The 17,190-nt window shown below is 47.5% G+C and overlaps 6 protein-coding genes across 6 annotated transcripts; 3 read left to right on the plus strand and 3 right to left on the minus strand.

The window, feature by feature from the left end:
• Window positions 1-295: 295 nt before the first annotated feature.
• LY89DRAFT_680355 (putative glucosamine 6-phosphate acetyltransferase) lies at window positions 296-1,312 on the minus strand. Its single transcript, XM_018214063.1, has 3 exons — window positions 775-1,312; window positions 496-725; window positions 296-444 (listed from the first exon to the last, which is right to left on the minus strand). The coding sequence occupies exons 1-3, from the start codon at window positions 1,242-1,244 to the stop codon at window positions 431-433; spliced, it is 714 nt and encodes a 237-aa protein (XP_018077993.1). The 5' UTR covers window positions 1,245-1,312; the 3' UTR covers window positions 296-430.
• A 545-nt stretch (window positions 1,313-1,857) lies between these two features.
• On the plus strand, window positions 1,858-5,906 carry LY89DRAFT_680356 (uncharacterized protein). The gene has a single exon (XM_018214064.1). It carries the CDS (start codon window positions 2,177-2,179, stop codon window positions 5,621-5,623), a length of 3,447 nt encoding a protein of 1,148 aa, XP_018077994.1. The 5' UTR covers window positions 1,858-2,176; the 3' UTR covers window positions 5,624-5,906.
• LY89DRAFT_755582 (small oligopeptide transporter, OPT family) lies at window positions 5,685-8,760 on the minus strand (the record flags this gene model as incomplete). The annotated part of the gene is made up of 12 exons (XM_018221354.1): window positions 5,685-6,076; window positions 6,134-6,212; window positions 6,263-6,447; window positions 6,504-6,620; window positions 6,668-6,803; window positions 6,858-7,079; window positions 7,132-7,453; window positions 7,508-7,700; window positions 7,748-7,946; window positions 7,995-8,141; window positions 8,192-8,428; window positions 8,479-8,760. The coding sequence occupies 12 exons, from the start codon at window positions 8,758-8,760 to the stop codon at window positions 5,874-5,876; spliced, it is 2,322 nt and encodes a 773-aa protein (XP_018077995.1). The 3' UTR covers window positions 5,685-5,873.
• Window positions 8,761-9,365: 605 nt separating this feature from the next.
• LY89DRAFT_728368 (FAD dependent oxidoreductase) lies at window positions 9,366-10,983 on the plus strand (the record flags this gene model as incomplete). The annotated part of the gene is made up of 6 exons (XM_018219257.1): window positions 9,366-9,445; window positions 9,549-9,628; window positions 9,691-9,771; window positions 9,818-9,877; window positions 9,924-10,162; window positions 10,210-10,983. 6 exons carry the CDS (start codon window positions 9,366-9,368, stop codon window positions 10,981-10,983), a joined length of 1,314 nt encoding a protein of 437 aa, XP_018077996.1.
• Window positions 10,984-11,172: 189 nt separating this feature from the next.
• LY89DRAFT_189135 (uncharacterized protein) lies at window positions 11,173-13,343 on the plus strand. The gene is made up of 6 exons (XM_018205688.1): window positions 11,173-11,482; window positions 11,535-11,885; window positions 11,934-12,223; window positions 12,271-12,471; window positions 12,518-12,592; window positions 12,642-13,343. Exons 1-6 carry the CDS (start codon window positions 11,362-11,364, stop codon window positions 13,167-13,169), a joined length of 1,566 nt encoding a protein of 521 aa, XP_018077997.1. The 5' UTR covers window positions 11,173-11,361; the 3' UTR covers window positions 13,170-13,343.
• On the minus strand, window positions 13,344-15,489 carry LY89DRAFT_189153 (uncharacterized protein). The gene is made up of 5 exons (XM_018205689.1): window positions 15,157-15,489; window positions 15,029-15,105; window positions 14,947-14,982; window positions 14,529-14,900; window positions 13,344-14,483 (listed from the first exon to the last, which is right to left on the minus strand). The coding sequence occupies exons 1-5, from the start codon at window positions 15,212-15,214 to the stop codon at window positions 13,518-13,520; spliced, it is 1,509 nt and encodes a 502-aa protein (XP_018077998.1). The 5' UTR covers window positions 15,215-15,489; the 3' UTR covers window positions 13,344-13,517.
• Window positions 15,490-17,190: the final 1,701 nt, after the last annotated feature.

The raw sequence follows: 17,190 nt of genomic DNA on the forward strand, positions 1-17,190 counted from the left end.
CAGGGGAAGATGAGAGAAAGGAGGCACGCTTGCCTATTTAGGCTTCACGGGTGCCAATTATGGGTGATGTGGACATCATACGATGCGAAATGCAACAAAACACAGAAATGGAAGTGATCTACCTATTTGTGTAACCAGTTGGTTGTACAAGTACGACCAGAAGATAACGGCAGAGCAGAGGATGAGTTCGAGACGGCGCGGAAGAAGGACCTCTCGGTGAAATGAATAGCATGAACAGAAAATCAATGAATAAAGTGTGACCTAGCACGTGGATGGTGATAGGCAATCAAAGCAGTGGGTATGAGGAAGATAGATAGATGATACAGCCCAGACGAATTTTCCTGTAACTTTCAGTTATATTCGGTCGTTTTGAACGCCATACATTGTACCCCAATAAGAGCCAAATCTATCCTTTCTGCAAAAATTCATCCTACAAGTGACTCCCTATCATACAGTCAATCCACTCCTACTAAGCTTTCTTTGGCATATCCTTACTCGTGCTTCCATCATAATAGTGTGCCATTTCCAATCCCGCTCTCTTGTATCCACACTTGACATAGAATCCCTCGTTGGCTTCACTGCAGTCCAAGATACATTTGTAGCAGCCGACCTTCTCGGCAATGAAATCGAGAGCTTGAATAAGCTTCAATCCAAGCTTCTTGCCTTGTTGATCTTTTGCGACAGCGATATCTTCGATATGGCCAACGAGCCCGAGGTGATGGATGCTGGGAAAAGTCAGAGGTAGAATCTGTGGTGAATATGAATGATACGTACAACTTCCTCTCCACTAGCAGCGCTCCCGTTGCTACAATTCGTCCTTGGTCCTCCACAACAAGCAGGTAATAACCTCCCTTGCCTTGTGTGGTCATCCAGTCATATCGTCCATTCCATTCCTCTTCAGTAATGTCGCCAACCGTGGTCAGGACTCGCAGGACGTCAAGGAAGCCAATTGAGTAATCGGATTTCCGTAGAGCACGAATCGTGTAGGTGGTTGGCAGAGATGCTGCGATTGTGGGGGAGACGAGCTCAGGGCCGAACATTCCTTCTTCACTTGCAGAAATCTGTTCTACTGCAGGCTCCGATTTTGTCTCTGTTGTGCCATTTGTCGTAGGTGCGGGCTCGCCGTTAACGACGGGTTCTGAGTCTGTGGGCGCAGTCATGGTGATTGAGGGTGTAGTCTTGAGGTCGGTCGAAGTGTGTACAGGGACGGCAGTGCCGTTCGGGGTGTTGGTAACTTCTGCCATTGCGATAGTCCTTCAATGTTTGGTCGCAGAATAAATATTTTGAATGGCAGAAGACTTCGTGAAGAGCTGAAGAAAGTGTCAGATTACTTCGTCCTTCCCAGAGGACAGCTTGCTTACCTTTAAAGCTTTCGAGGACAATTGAGCTGGTGGGGCTGTGATGATTTCTTTGGCTGACTTTGAGAAATTCAACTGGATCTCGTAAGCCCTTGTGAAGTTGTTATGATCGAGGTCGAATTGTTGGGACTCGTGTTGTCATGTTTCGGTTCCTGGAAAGTTGGCGCAGGGCTGAGCAGCATTGCGGCTGCAGCCGAAGACGATCCCTATTTTTAGATTCCCCCCTTTTGGAGTGAGAAACCCCTTTGCCGAATTGCATTGATGTGCGACGGCATTTCCTTTGGTCTCTCGCGTTCTGTTCTACCAGATGATAATTTATTATCCGAATTGGATGTTGTGAGGTTCATGCACCTGCAGTCTTGTCTGCAGATGGCCTTCCTTACCCCTGAAAGCTTAGGTGCTGATCGCTTGCGATTGCGCGCGGGGAAAGAGCAGAGAACTCAAGACAGAATAGAAGTACTTTGCCAATTGTCTCAGCTATTTTTTATTTCTATAGTGTCCCCTCAAGTCGAGTATAATCAATCTTTCCTATTATCATATTTTTGTTACTTCTTTTCTACGATTGATCCCGTCACTTCTCTGACCTATATTATTCCCCGCTATGGCGATTATCACATGCTCCCGAGACGAAACAGCACGACACGTCAAGGTCATCCAATCCAGTTATCTACTTCTCACAGCTCAACAAAGCGCGACTCGCAGCCTCTCGCCACGTCGAACTATGTTCTTACCTTATATTCCACCACTTTCTGCTGACCTCAAGATATATAAGAATTTGATGGACCATCAGAGATACAATTTACGCACATGCAAGCTTAATGTCGAAGTTGGATTCAAGTATGGACCAGGATGAGGTTGAAGAAGAGGCAAATTCAGCCCAGGCACCCTCCCCTTCGACGCTCCTACCTACGCCCATCGCCAATGCCGTCAGTTTAGTTACACGATCCGGTTCTCTATACCTACGACTTGGCACGTTCATCGGGGGATTGGCTCTTGACGGAGCGAGAATTACAACTCTTACAAGTCTCGAACTGAGCCGGGCGGTCATAGAAGGCATCCTACATCGAGCAGGAAGGGATGTTGCAACTCGCAGCACTGGAGAGTTAGGCCACGCTGAAGCAGAAGGATTGTTGGAACGAAGTATTGGAACTCTCCATTCCACCATCACAAGCATCTCTTTCGCAGCCTCGACCGGGTTCCACTTCTCCTCGACCATCTTAAGCTCTGCCAACGATCTATCCCAACAACTTCTAGTCACACTTGACAGCATACTTGGAAGTACAGATTCTAGCAGAGCTATTGCGAGCATTATCACACTCATACGTCGAGAGTTCCAAAATCCTGCGACAGGGAAAGAAGGAGAAAAGGTTAGCGTTGCGGACCTTCTCGTTGGGATATGCGGACTGGCACTATTGCAAAGATGGTGCAAGAAGATCATCGATGAAGAGTGTCGAGAGAAGAAGTATGAAGAAGTAGTTTGGGATGTGGTGATTTTGGATGATGGCCGAAGAGCAGATGTTGTTGGCAGCGAAGCAAATCAGAAAGCGCTGACAAGGGCGAACTCCATATCCTTCATGACCACAAATGGAAACGAGTTGGTACAGACGATTCAAAGGGACGGGCGAGTAAGCGATGATTCTGAAGATGATCTGCCAGAAATCAATCTCAAGCAGAAGATCATGAGATCTTTACCTACAGATGCTTCTGTTTCTATCACCACAGAGACAACGACGACAAAGACGATCACTGTCGAGATCACTGGGACACAGCCTCCTGATCTATCTCCGCCTCCAGGTGTTGAGATCGTGGAGGAGACCTCCCAAAGTGCAGGAAATTCCAACGTTAGTGGAAAGGTGCTGTCCAATGAGGAGAAAATTGCCCTTTTGATCCCCCGGTATCGAGTGGTCTATCGTATTATTCGGAATCGACTTCGTGGCACAGATATGGAGTCTCAGACCATCGAGTTCCCAGAAGAAGCCATTGTCAGTGAAGAGGAGAAGGATGCAGCAGCCACAACGCCTGTCAAAAGTCCAGGCTTCATCATTTCTCCCATCTCGTCTCCAGACTCGGAGCATCCTCCTTCACCACCAGAGAAGGACGGCCGGTTCGCTTCAAGCACTAATGTCAATCCATCTGCTCTACCGGACTCTGGTGACGAGAAGCCTTCAGCGATACCACGACCCAAAAGTACCGACGTGACAGCGAATCAAAAACGATCAAGGAAGCCAATGAGTTCTTCGAGTTCCATCAGCGGTGATTTTCCTCCACCGAAGAAAGTGGCTACGAAATCGCCTCCAGTAAAGAAAGCAAAACCAGATAGGCCATTGATCAAACCTTCAGACAAGAAGGGATCATTCCGGAACGCTCTACGGAAAGGATCTGAGAAGACTCTTTCCACTTTATGGAACAAAGATCATCCAGAATCGAAATCCTCCCAGCAGAAACCTCAATGGGGAGTGGGAAACTTACCTCCCTCGGCGCCGAAGTCGAATATCCCAGTACCACAACGAAACTCGAGTATTGTTCCAGCTCGGGATGCCCCACGTCCGCCACAACGAGGAAATCCGAATTACTTCTCCTCTCGCGATTTGGGTCTCATGCAGAGCGACCTTCCGAGAAGCCCATCTAGAGCAAGCTATTACTCTGTACACGAAAGGCGTCGAGACTCGCTGGTATCACAAACTGATACCTATTCCATCCATTCGGCAGAGACTAGGCCTGGTTCGCCAACTGCTTTTAGAACCCATCTCCGAACACAAAGTAACATGCTGCGAGCAAGGTCAGAGAAGAGCATGGCAAAGCAACAACCAGGCTCTCCTGTCAAGCATCACCGACGATCGAAAAGCTTTGTGCCTAGCATCTACACTCTCAAGACCAATAACTCAAATACCTCATTGGTTGTTGCAGATCAACCGCGACGGAGCGCCTTTCAGGACTCAGAGACTCTGGATCATCTCATGCGCACCCGATTCGTCGCTGGTCTGTTTCCTCAGAACCATATAGTTCGAAATATTACCAGATTTGTTCGCTTTGCCTCTGCTTCATACGGTGCAAGCTTCTTACGAATCATGGGCATCACTAGCTCTAAAACATCGACCAGCAAAGAAATTGATACACTGCATCATCACGAACACCACTCATTTTCAACGCATACTCAGCTACCAGCTGATACCATTCTCCTGTCTTCATTCGTCGATCCCCAAGGAGGAACCGATTCCACTGGAAACACAAATACAGGTGTGCCAATGGTACACTTTGTCTCACTGGATCATGATTCTAAAGCCGTTGTGCTCACCTGTCGAGGCACCCTAGGGTTTGAGGACATCCTCACAGATCTTACCTGCGACTACGATGAACTTACATATCGTGGTAAGACTTACAAAGTGCACAAAGGATTTCATGCTTCAGCTCGGCGGCTGTTGGAAGGAGGCGGTGGACGAGTTATGACTACCATCGCTGCCGCATTGGAAGAGTTTCCTGATTATGGCCTCGTGCTATGTGGGCATTCTCTTGGTGGCGCTGTGACTGCTCTCCTGGCAACATTGATATCCGAACCTTCTTCAGATCCAATGAGCAGTGCATTCTTCACGTCGTCCGAACAAGCTTCGCCACAACTCCTGCTCACATCATCAGAGGAGGTCAAAAGTTCAGCACCATCATGGGTCCATCTTCCAGCAGGCAGGCCAATCCACGTTTATGCCTATGGCCCTCCTTCGACGATGTCTCCTTCCCTTCGACTTGCTACTCGGGGGTTAATTACAACCGTTGTCAATGGACAAGACCTTGTTCCATACCTTTCTCTTGGGGTCCTCCACGACCTCCAAGCAGTAGCATTGGCATTCAAGACCGACGACTCTGGTGCAAAGGGCGAAGTTCGAAAGAGAGTATGGGCAGGTATCACAGGCACATTTGCCGATAAATGGTACAGTAACCGTCCGCCCGCTATGCACGATGATGAGGATGATCAATGGGCATACTCGGCTTTAAAGACTCTGAGGGCAAGTATGTTGAGCGCCAAGCTATTACCACCTGGCGAGGTGTTTGTTGTGGAAGCAATGCCTGTACTACAACGGGACGCATTTGTAAGAAGTGAAAATGAAGGAAGGGGGCTTGGCAGACCAGCAACGAGAAGTGTGTTGAAATATGTTCGAGATGTAGAGAAGACTTTCTCTGAAGTAACATTTGGAGGTAGTATGTTGCTTGATCATAGTCCTGGGCGTTATGAGGCGAGTCTCGGGGCTTTGAAAAAGGGGGTCTTGGGATAGAATGGGACATATTTGTAGATGTTTCCTTTCAAATATTGACAAATATATGTTTTCCTCGCCGACCCCGCGCAATGCAGTGAGTCAGTGATCAGTTGGATGCCACGATTCAGGCCAAGCACATCCGTCGACAAAGACTGGGCAAGCACAAAGTCCGAGGAAAGTTGGTCCTTGGAGAACGAATGGATAGTCTGCAATGCTCTGTCCAATTTGCAACTCTTCGTGCTTTCCTGAATTATTCCCTCAAGATCCCTCACCAATGCGAAGGTCCAAACGTTCCATTCGCTGGCAAAGCTTTCCACGGCGTCCCCAATCCATCAGCTGTGGTAGAGCTGACCGTATTGCCCCACCAATTCAGTTCTGCCCCTGGGAATATGACAGTGAAGAATATTACGATCGCAGAGACAGCTACACCGGAGTCGAGACTTGCTGATAGGATGTAATTGTATTTTGCCCCTCGAGAAACGTCAGGAGTTGGGCGGCAGAGCAAAGAAGGGGCATTTGGATACTTACACCAGTGCTTAGCACGTGATTTGATGATTTTGTTGAATATCAAACTGACGACAAATGCTGTTGTGTAGTTTATACCCGTCTGCAGATCATGTCAATATGTGCCTCGAACAGAATCTAGGGTGGACGTACAGCAGGAGGTAGATTTCCTGTTCCAGCGAAGAAGAGAGGCCAATGGATGGACTTCAGGAAAGAGTTCTTTGGAAAGTATTTCTTGAGATAGAAGGTGATGACTGGCAAAAGAGCACCTATCCAGAAGAAATGAAGGAGGCCTGAATACTGTTTGCCGATACTGTAGAGGCGTGCAGGACCAATGGCTGTGAGACGAGGGTCAGCGAAAGATTCGGACACGGGATGGTGGTAATGTCCTTACCTCCCCAGATGATTGAACTTGTGAAGTTGACACGACCTTGAGGGCAGGTATAGCCGTGGGGTTGATCGTCGTCGCAGATGCCTTCGATGTGACCAAGCATCCATATCAAAACACCGTCTACGCCTACGTCAGTAAAGAGATAATTACAGAGCGGGGAAGCGTACTTTGTGTCAAACTACCTAAGATACAGGCAGTTAGTTGGGCTGCGAAGAGAGTTCGTCGTGGGATCTTCATGTACAGCCCAAGTTTCATGTCTGAGGCATAGTTCATGGCTTGACTGAGCCCGGTGTATGCGTAGAACTGACACGAGTTTAGCATGCTGCGGAAAGTCCATGAGAAAATTCATAGTCTTACCTTGAAAACGAGCATAACGATAGGCTTCCCAGGAAGTAGATACCCTGATATGATTTCTCCAAGGACAGTAAGAACATTGCTGTTCAAATTGGCCACAGCGAAGACAGTGCCAACTGGGATAAGATAGACTGCTGCCATAGCGAATGCCATGAAAACCCCCCAGACAGGCATTTCAGTGTGCCACACTTCTTGGGTGATTATAGCCAGTACAATGACCACCGCCTGTACGGAATTTGTCAGCTTGTCAATCACATCAGAAGAACAGCCAACTCACCGTCATTCCAGAATACCACCACCATGGCACATCCCGATATCTCGTGATGAGCCTCGCATGGATATCTTTCTTGCTCGTCCCCATGAAAGCTTGTTTGATATCCTCCCAATGATAGAGGTAGACGTGCACTGGCAAGCAAGACATGACAGCAAATGAGATTCCATACCCTAGAGCAAAAGTCACAGGCATGAAGACCGTGCTGTATGCTTCGTAGGCAGCCGGTTCAAAGTTGCCATGAGCATCAACGATCTTCGAAACGTTGTACACATTGGCGGTATTATCGTAGCTGTTGGATCCGGAAAGGGGAAGATAAGATGTATACCTGATCAATTGTTAGCTCTTGTAACAACGGAGGGTTTGCGATGAAGCTACTAACCAGGTGTCGGTATAGTACAAAATTGGAGTGGCTAGAGCAAAGAAGAAAGCCCATCCTGCAAAGACATTTGCTTGAGCCCAGAAAGGAACGACGAGAGGTGATCCATTGTATGCTATCTGACTCCAGTCAAAAGTGACAGGTAGAAGCCCAAGTCCTGTAGACATTCCAAAGAGATTGTTGACAACAATATTTTCTATGGGATGATCAGCAGATGCGGGGTAAATGGAGGGGCATTTATACTTGGAGCAGCCCAGCAAACGAAAGCAAAAGTCGACAATGCTGTAAATATAAATCCCGGAAACCAATACCAGACAAAACCACCGCAGAAGACGTAGAGGAAGAAGCGGTATCTTGAGATTTTCCAACCGTCAGCTTCAACATTCACTCGACTATGCAGAGTCTCGAAAAGAGCAGCATTGGCAAGTGTGGAAGGCCAGATCTGATGAAGTCAGTGAACGATCATGGTTCGTGGAGGGGCTGGAAATACCATTTGAGGAGGTTCAACGATGTATTTATACCCCAGTCCAGCAAGTCCAAGACCGAAGAGCTGCATTGACAAGGCGAGGAGGATCTGGTACCCCACAGAAGTTTCTAGTCCGTAGAACACCTTCTGAGCTTGAATGATGTCAGTAGCCTAGTTCATTTGTTAGTCTTCTTGTCTTTAAATATCGGTGACATGCATACCCAGGAAGCTCCAAAACTAAGGTTGGACATGATTGTAATGACTGCATGTTCTTTGATGTTGAAATGCGTGTCAGGATTCAAGGTGAAGTCCCAGCGACCAAAAACTTTGAATGTTTTCACGGGCAACGAGTGCGCAAGAAGACATCCAAGAGGAAAACTTAACAATTGGGCGACGAGTGAGGTAATTGTGACGCTCGGGTATCGCATTGAAAAGAATTGATTGATTCCAGCACCTAGCTAGAAATTTTGTTAACCTGGTGACCTTCATCAAGTTCGGGTGAACATACCATAGTGAACACAATCCCCAGAAACCACATGCGAACTGTATTGACGGGAAGATCAACATCGTCCGTGTTGGGTACGTTTGCACGAACTTCAGGGTACGGTGAGTTCTCTGATTCGATGGCAAATTCCTCGTCAATGGTCCCGAGTGCGATTTCCGTCGCTTCGTCAGCTGTCAATTGAGATTTGGTGTTCTTTACCCCTGGATGTAAGCTCTCGTCATTGAGGCTATCACCAGAGATCGACTCAACGACTGGGACATCGACTGGGGATATGTCGGGCTTCATGATGAGCCTGGAGATTGAAATTAGAGCAGGGAAGAACGCTGTTTTTGAACTTCACTCCAGTTCTTCCTCCCATCCGCAATTCTGGAGATACTCCGTCTTTTATCATCTTTCCGAGGGCTTTCGTATATCCCATGCTTGATAACATCGGTTTGAGTTGGCGGGCGGAGAAAACTTCTGGAAAAGCGTGGATCGGAATAAGATCATGGAATACCTTATGATTGGCTACTCCACACGGCGACATAAAATCAAGAGAAGGTGAACCCGCAAGCGAGAACGTTAAAGGAGGTTCGTCGGCATTTAGTGTGTAGAAGCTAAGCCGAAATTGATGCGCCGCGGTCAAGATTTCAAGATCCGACGAATCAGGAGCTCGAGTTTGTACCTTGAAATGTAATGAAATGCTGAAAATCCCATCTTTGATCTTGCGGGGTTCAAGCCACGAGAAAGAGTGGTGAAGGTCAACCCCGATTTCATCAATTTATCAGGCCATTTTTATGACTTTCAGTGAACGTGATAAAATAAATCTGACGCAGCTAGGAGCTGTCTCATTTTGTCGCCCATGATGCGACAATTGATTGAATCAGAAACAAAGCAGTAAGATGAGCAGAATGAGGGAGGAAGAACATCCCCAGACTTCAAGTATGGACAGCAGTACCAATCGCGATAATTCCATCCTCATTATTGGCAGGTAAGCTCAAGTTCATAGGAGGATGTGCTTTTCACCCTTGAAATTCACTGTTGAGAATTTTACAATGTTTCAGTTCTTAAGATCCTTGCTAACTTCTTCTCAGCGGTACATTTGGAATCAGTACTGCCTTTCATCTTGCCAAAAGAGGGTACAGCAATATCAGATGCATCGACAAGCATGGATGTACGTCACGGGATCAACTTATCTTGTCTTGCTTGGCTTTGTACTGAATGGCGGCGCTTTAGATCCGAGTCCAGATAGCGCAGGCTATGATTTAAACAAAATTATCAGGACAGAATACGATGAGCCTCTTTACGCGCAGATGGGTAAATAGAAATTCCCACTTCTTGGCACAGCTACTCACGTGTACAGCTCTTGGAGCTATTCAAGCGTGGCGAGACCCTTTATGGAAATATGTATTTCATGAGACTGGTAAATCAGACGCCTTTACCGACTTTCCTATGCTGAGATCTTGCAGGTTGGTTGGTGACGACTTGCGGAGACAAACATGCAAGCGAGCATCTTAGACAATCGTACGAGAACCTGAAGAATAACAATCAAATATCGGGGATCGATTTCGTTGAGACCCCAGAAGATTTGATCCGTCATGTACCTCAACTGAGGCACGCTCGAGATATCTCGAATTGGAAAGGTCTATGGAACAAGCAAGCGGGCTGGGTACATGCCCACGATGCCCTTAAACTGCTTGCACAAGAGGTACTAAATATTCACTTCAACCAAGACCGAAGCTGACACAGTGATAGGCTGAAAAATTAGGAGTTGAATTCATCTCCGGCCCAGATGGGACCATGACCAGTCTTCAGGTCTCAGATAGGAAGCTGACGGGCATCAAGGTAGCTTCTGGAAAGATTCTCGAAGCAAGTCAGTACATTCTCTGCACCGGCGCTGCATCACCAGCTCTTCTACCCGAACTATCACCGCATCTCTGGTCGAAATGCTGGACACTTGCCCATATTGAGCTCACAGAAGACGAAGCAAAAGAATATCGAAACATGCCTGTCGTTGATAATCATGAACTTGGCTTCTTTTTCGAACCAGATTCGAAGACAAGATGGATCAAGATATGCAATGCGACTCAAGGGTACCAGTCAAGAACGACTACTGGACCAGACGGTAAGCCGTATTCAGTGCCACGTTATGCTAGTGATCATCCAAAGGATGGAATCCCAAAAGAAGCAGAAGATGCGATCAGAAAGTTCATTGAGGCGGTTCTCCCGCAATTCTCAGACCGCCCACTGCTTGGAGCAAGAATTTGCTGGTGTACAGATACGGCAGATCAACACTTCCTCATATCGAGGCATGACAAGTACCCCGAGCTGCTCCTTGGAACGGGAGATAGTGGGCACGGTTTCAAGTTCTTACCTACCATCGGTTCGTATATTGCTGATGCGCTGGAAGGAAATGAGAGAGGAATGCGGAAAGAGTGGCAGCTGAGAGAAAGAGAATGGAAGAAGGATGTTACGAGACCTGGAGATGTGGTTAAGGATTTGAGCGACGTTGGTCTAGGCGACGAATAAGGGTAGAAACAGATTTGCCAGATGCATCAAAAAGTTGTTTTCCCATATGAAGACTGGTACTAACCTTAGTCACTCGTCGGGCAGCTCTCTTCATCCTGATGTCCGGGGGTGACAATTGAAAATATGCAGCATGCTGGAGGTCATGTCAGGCTTTTGAATGCTGGGAATCCAGGCTTGCGTCCACTGAATCCAGGTGCGGATGTCTACTGGACCTCTCATGGCTGGGGAAAGCGGGGTACATTGCTTAGTCATTCCCTGGAGATATCAACTTCGACATCTAAGGTATGAGAAGATAGATACCCAAACCACCAATCTGCACATGAACCGGGCCGCAATCGCAGCATCCCATGTAGCTGAATCGGCGAAAATGTGCAGAGCATGGCTGGAGCATCTGCAAGCCCTGGCGATTCGCAGTCGCCATCACAATCATCTGGACGTCGCGTGAAGCACTCTCGACATGGATGCGTTTCCTGCAAGGAGAGACGACTTCGTTGCTCAGGTAGGTTCAAGAAGTTCTTGCAGTGATTTCAATAGCTAATGTGCGTGAATAGAAGAGCGACCTGTCTGCTCACGGTGCCTCGATGATGGTCGATCTTGCGAATACGTCTTGCGATTGATTTGGGAGGACGAAAGTTCTCGGAGAGGGGTCAAGCATGGGAGAGGAAAGAATGCTGAGATTTCTTTCGTGGATCCAACGCCTTCAAAGGACGTGGCTGAAAAGGCACAATGGCGTCCACGTCGAAATGGTAGGAGCTACTTCTTGAACACGATCCCAGAAGATATGGATGCTGCACAATCTATGGCTGTGATGCGGTTTGATGGTAGATATAAGAGCATGCCGAGACTGCATGTCCCGCAGACGTTGGGACTTTCGAATGTTGATCGAATTCTCTTTCAGTATTGTGAGTGAATTTACCAAGATTGAGGAACAATTGCTTATAATTCGAAAGACCAAGTTCAGGTCTGCAGAAATCTTACCCTTGTCGACGACTCTTCAAATTGCTACCGCCAGATCATATTGCCCTTGTCCATATCCTACGAATGTGTCAAGAGATCTATCCTGGCTATTGGAGCCTTGTACCTGAGCCTCAATCAACCCTCTGTGTTAGTCGATTATTATTCTCTTGCCTTGCATCAGAAGCAGAGGACTTTACATCAGTTGCGCTACGATATTGCATCTTTGAACGGAGCATCTAGCAACCATGTTCTTGTAGCCATGCTTATGCTGTGCCTTTTTGATGTAAGCTCAGCTGGAACAAAATCTTGGATATGGCTGACACGCTTCAGATAACGGACGACTGCCAGACATCTTGGTCGACGCATGTCTCTGCCGCTGCCGACTTGATCGGGACGGAGGACACACAGTCACTAGAGCCTTCTCTAGTCTCATTCGTCTCGAAATTCTTTGCTACTCGAGATGTCATGGGTCGAAGTGCTTGTGGGGCAAGGTCGAAATTCAGAAAGATTGCTTGGAACAATCCTCAAGAGGTGAGATGCTCTCTATTTTCAGAGTGCTTTAGCTGATGACGTCCAGATCGATAAATCTGCTGGATGTTCGTCTGAACTCCTAGGGATCATCTCCTCAATCACGGACATCTCACGGCAGATGGTAAAGCTTTTCTCAGTCCCGAAGACGGACTTGAGCTGACATGATTTAGGCCGAAAATATGGAGAACGATAGCCCCCACTTGGTGAGACAGGTGATTACTATCGAAAGTCAACTTGATGAGCTCATTCAACTTCTCCCAACAGACTCTGCTCTCAACTCCGAGCAAGAAGCTTTTCTCGTCCAGACATCTGCCCTTGTCCATAATGCCGCCAAACTCTATTTCTATACTGCACTTCACTCGGCTTTACCATCGACGCTCATTGTCCGACGTCTGATCGCCGATCAAGTCCTAGTGATAACGGGAATACCCATCCTGCGATCGGCACATCTCTGGAGTGTATTCGTCACAGCTCTGTATGCTTTCAATGACGAAGAGCGGATTTTTTTCCTCGAGCAATTCGACAAGTTGGAAGAGGTGTCGGCCACGAGGAGCTCCACGCAAGCAGCACGATCTATTGTTCAGACGGTGTGGAAGAAGAGAGATTTGGACGTAGATGGTGAACAAGTCACGGAGTCTGGAGTAAGTGATTGGGTGAGATTTGTGAGGCCAATGAGCGAGGGATTGAGTTTAGCATGAAATATAGGACTTTAGTGATCTGGTTGAAAACGGCGATAGCGAGCTTGCTCTCTTCTTACTAGATGTTTCCTTCTCGTACTTTGTGCTGCCACAGAATTTGATTTGGATGCTGATATCACAAAGGGATGGTGTCAATAAAATGTGTAGCAGAACAACCGGTTCCAATGGTATCAAGATGCCGCTATCCAACTCATCTGGAATGAATACAATACTGACACTTGCCTCCTCTCATTGGATCATAACATGTCATAAAACAAACACCCAGCCTCGCAGCCTGAGATCTAGCTGGAAATTCTTCTCCAGCCGGACAATGGAAGTACTGAAGCATCTTCAACATTCCCTCCAGACTCAGTACCGATAAACAGGCGCCTTCACCCCAGGCGAGACCCCATACAAATCCCTAGCCCGTCCTTCATCATCTACATCAGGTGTCTCAGGAACAGCAGCATGCATCGTGACCCCGCCTGTGGAACTCTCTTGTCTCCCAACATAGCTTGGCGTTTCCCTAAAGCCGGGATGGTATGGTTCGATGCCTAGTCGATCGTTGAACTGGCCTGTCGATGTGGGTGGCTGATCTTTGGGGAATGGTATGCTGGGCTTATTGTTGTCCTTGGGATCAGAGAATGGATTCTCCTCGTCGTCTCCGGTAGGTGCATAATCACCTGGTGGAGGTACTGGTGGGCCGCCCTTTGCAGCTTTTCGTGGGACGGGCTTCATAGATAATGTGGGAGGAGGACCAGCTGGTGCAACGAAGCCATTGCCAGTTCTTCCAGGAGGCGGTCCTTGTGGAAGGGCGAAGCCTGAACCAGATGTGCTATACCCTGAATTTCTGTTTGGCGGTGGTCCACCTGGAGGCAGGTAGTCTGTTCTGTTTGGAGCTCCCTGTGAATACCCTCCTGTTGCTGGTGGTGTGGTGCCTGATTCTCCATTTAGGCCTAGAATCTTTCGAGCATTGAGGACTGCTCGTTGATGTTGACTGAGAGCTTTGCTCAATTGCTCGTTGGTTTCAATCAACGTCTCCATTGTATCATTATCTGGGCCTGGATTCTCTGCAATCATATATGCTTGTACGCTTCTGCTAGCACTTTGACAACGATCTGCAAATTCGCGGACGAGTTCGTTTGAAAGGAGTTCCGAAGGAGGTGTGGATTGGACGACTTGGGCGAGGAGACTTGCTGATGTCTTGGCTTCTTCGATTCGTGTGGAAAGTTCGTGGGGTGGTGGTAATCTTCGACTGTGATGATTTCGAGAGAAGTATTCAGGGCTGTTGGGATTGAAAGCAGGAGCATTCAGAACTCGAGGTCCTGCAGGTCCCTAGAAAAGTTAGCAGAGCCTTGTCTTACTCCAGCTTTCACATACATGTATCTTGATCATCCTCTCGTGCTCCTTCTTCCACATTTCGTTCAGCTTAACTAAACCCTCATCATCTGCCTTCTCTCTCTGGAAGGTGTCCAGCGTCTCCATCAATATTTGTTTGACACTTGGATCTCGTCCCACTCGGAGCAGCTCCTTGACCGTCTCTACGAACTTGGTATCAACATTTCTCGTGAAAGTCTTGCCTGGATTGTCCGCCAGAATCCGAATGAGCATAATGCCATTGTACTGAACGTATGGTTTGGAGAAGTTGTCCTTTGACAAGAACTTCCGAATCACGTAGGCGGCTTCCTTTGCAGCGGATGGAGACGATTCGCAGGATTCGACAATAGTTGGCAGATAGAGGACCTCTTCTCCCTGCTGAACAATTAGCTTTGCAGAGGATGACAGAGGCAGAACATACAGATCCGTTTGGTCCTCCAGATTCGCAGAATAAACGCTGGTCAACGTCAGCCTTGTCTAACAACTTGCATTCCCCAACGTACCACATTCCGAGTCGCATTTGCTTCTGGCGTATCCAAACCCGAATCTACCATTCCTCCATCTGTGGAACTCGAATTCGCTATACCACTGCATTAGTTGATGCCCCCAAGACGAGACGGCGTTTGCTTACGTTTGCGCTTCAGAGAACCAAACATGCGGTTTACGTTCATCCCCTTCATTGCCTTCATGTTTGCGACTGTGATGATGCGTTGATGGGTAAGGAGAAGCTCAAGAATTTCCAGAGGCAGAAATTGTGGGAAATTTTGTTGATTTAATTCTGCGGCACAGTTAGAGACATTAATCGTTGCCTCGTGAGATTTGATGTCGCGTCGGCGTCCGAGGTTCAAGGGGTCTCTTGTCGCTTCGCTGTTTCGCTGCTTCGTTTCGTCACAGGCGGCAACCTTTTCCAATAATAACTCCCGTCGCGGTCAATCGGATTTTACCTTTGGCGATACTTTTCGATTGATGGGATGACTGTGAGGATAAAGTATCCTCGTGGCAAGAACCTCGTCGTCGACGGCGTCGTAATCTCTTGGCAACCGCTCGGCATTGAAGAGACATTTTTGAGGGTCATGTTCATCTGTCTTCAAGAGCCAAGACTTTTGAATGGTTGCACAGCCTCAATTCCAGCACATCATTCGTCCTATCGTCGTCGTTGTTTCTCAGTCTTCTGCGACTAGATGAATGCTTGAGACGTATCTTTAGTGGCTGCCTCTCATTCTCGACTCATCATAAGTGGATGAAACGCGTGTCGAGAGAGATGTCAGATGACAGAGTTGTCAATGAATGTTGTGGTGGAAAGCCCCTCAGTGCCGTGAGCACGAGTGCTGACGGTAGTGAGTACCGCAATCTTCAGCTGCTCTTGTTCTGCTATCGCCGAACATTGACTGGACTTAGATTCCTTGCTGGATCCTCTGCCTCTGCTCACCCCATAGTTGAGACCGCAAGAGCGGATATGTTCAGGAGACATTTCGTGCTGGTGACAATAATCACCTGTTTGCACAAGACATTCTCCAAGAACAAGTATATCAAGTCCTTGCTCTGGGAGGTTCGATTTCAACAACGATTCTGGCATCAAATCCCGGAGCTTTGAGCATTTCTGCAAAATGAGAACATACAGCTTACGGGGCGCTCTCTCATTTAAGTTCTATCTCCTTAGCTGCATCCAAGTAGGAGAAAACGAAGCCAGTGCTCGCACGTGGTAAGTAGCCCTTTGAAAGCGCTCTGTTTCCACTCTCTTTTGCTCGCATTGAAAATATCAAACTTCAGTCTTAGACACATATTTCTACTTCATAAACTCATTGCTGAGACACTCCAGATGAATACCTACAAGAATACTATGTCACGTGGAACTACTCTGCGTTTACTTTGGAAGAGATCGGATCCGCTTGCTCCTCCGATAGCCTCAAATGTCCCTAAATACCTTAGCTAACCTTTGTGGTGGCTTATATCTGGTAAGCTATCAAGCCGTCGATGGACCAGAAACAGCTTCACTCATACCGATTATGAGCTCACAGAATTTCTCTGTGCTCTACCTGGACCTTGCAATTATGCCTGAAGCATCTGCAGGACTACACTGCTGTACTAGCCCTTGAAGACCAACGTTGGGAAGTCTTGGGCGTTAGGGTGGATTTGTTGGTGTTTGAGTTGTGTAGACTTGAAAAGAAAAGCTGTTGGAGAGCTACACAGAATTAACTTCCCAAGGACTTGAAATGCTGGAAGCGATCCTTGACGTATGACCGTTCTGTTGGATCTCTTCTGTTGGGTTTAAGCGTTCCATAGCTGCATGGAGGATAAAGTCATGGAAGAACCTAATGGATCCGGCCATCCTTTAACCCAAGCGCCAGGCTCACCTCAAGAAGACCCAACATGAGCCAACATCAAAACACTCAGCAACAATATGAATATCAATTTTACTGAGATGCAACATCCCGTGAAATCAGCCTTATGTAACCTTCTCGAGACCCTCCCGCTTCTCACTCCTTTTCTCCAAATGCATGCAAAATGATAGCGCTTGAGCACCAATCAACAGGCCCAAGACTGAGATGATCTCCGACCACGATAAAATTACGCGGGCGACGACAGGGGAGAAGACCCCTATTCCTGCATCCCGCCCGGGACCTAAAGAAAACCGTCTAGCATCGAACCTTGTTAATATGCACGA

This window comes from Mollisia scopiformis (assembly GCF_001500285.1).
Source record: "Mollisia scopiformis unplaced genomic scaffold LY89scaffold_2, whole genome shotgun sequence".
In the NCBI taxonomy this organism is placed as follows: domain Eukaryota; kingdom Fungi; phylum Ascomycota; class Leotiomycetes; order Helotiales; family Mollisiaceae; genus Mollisia; species Mollisia scopiformis.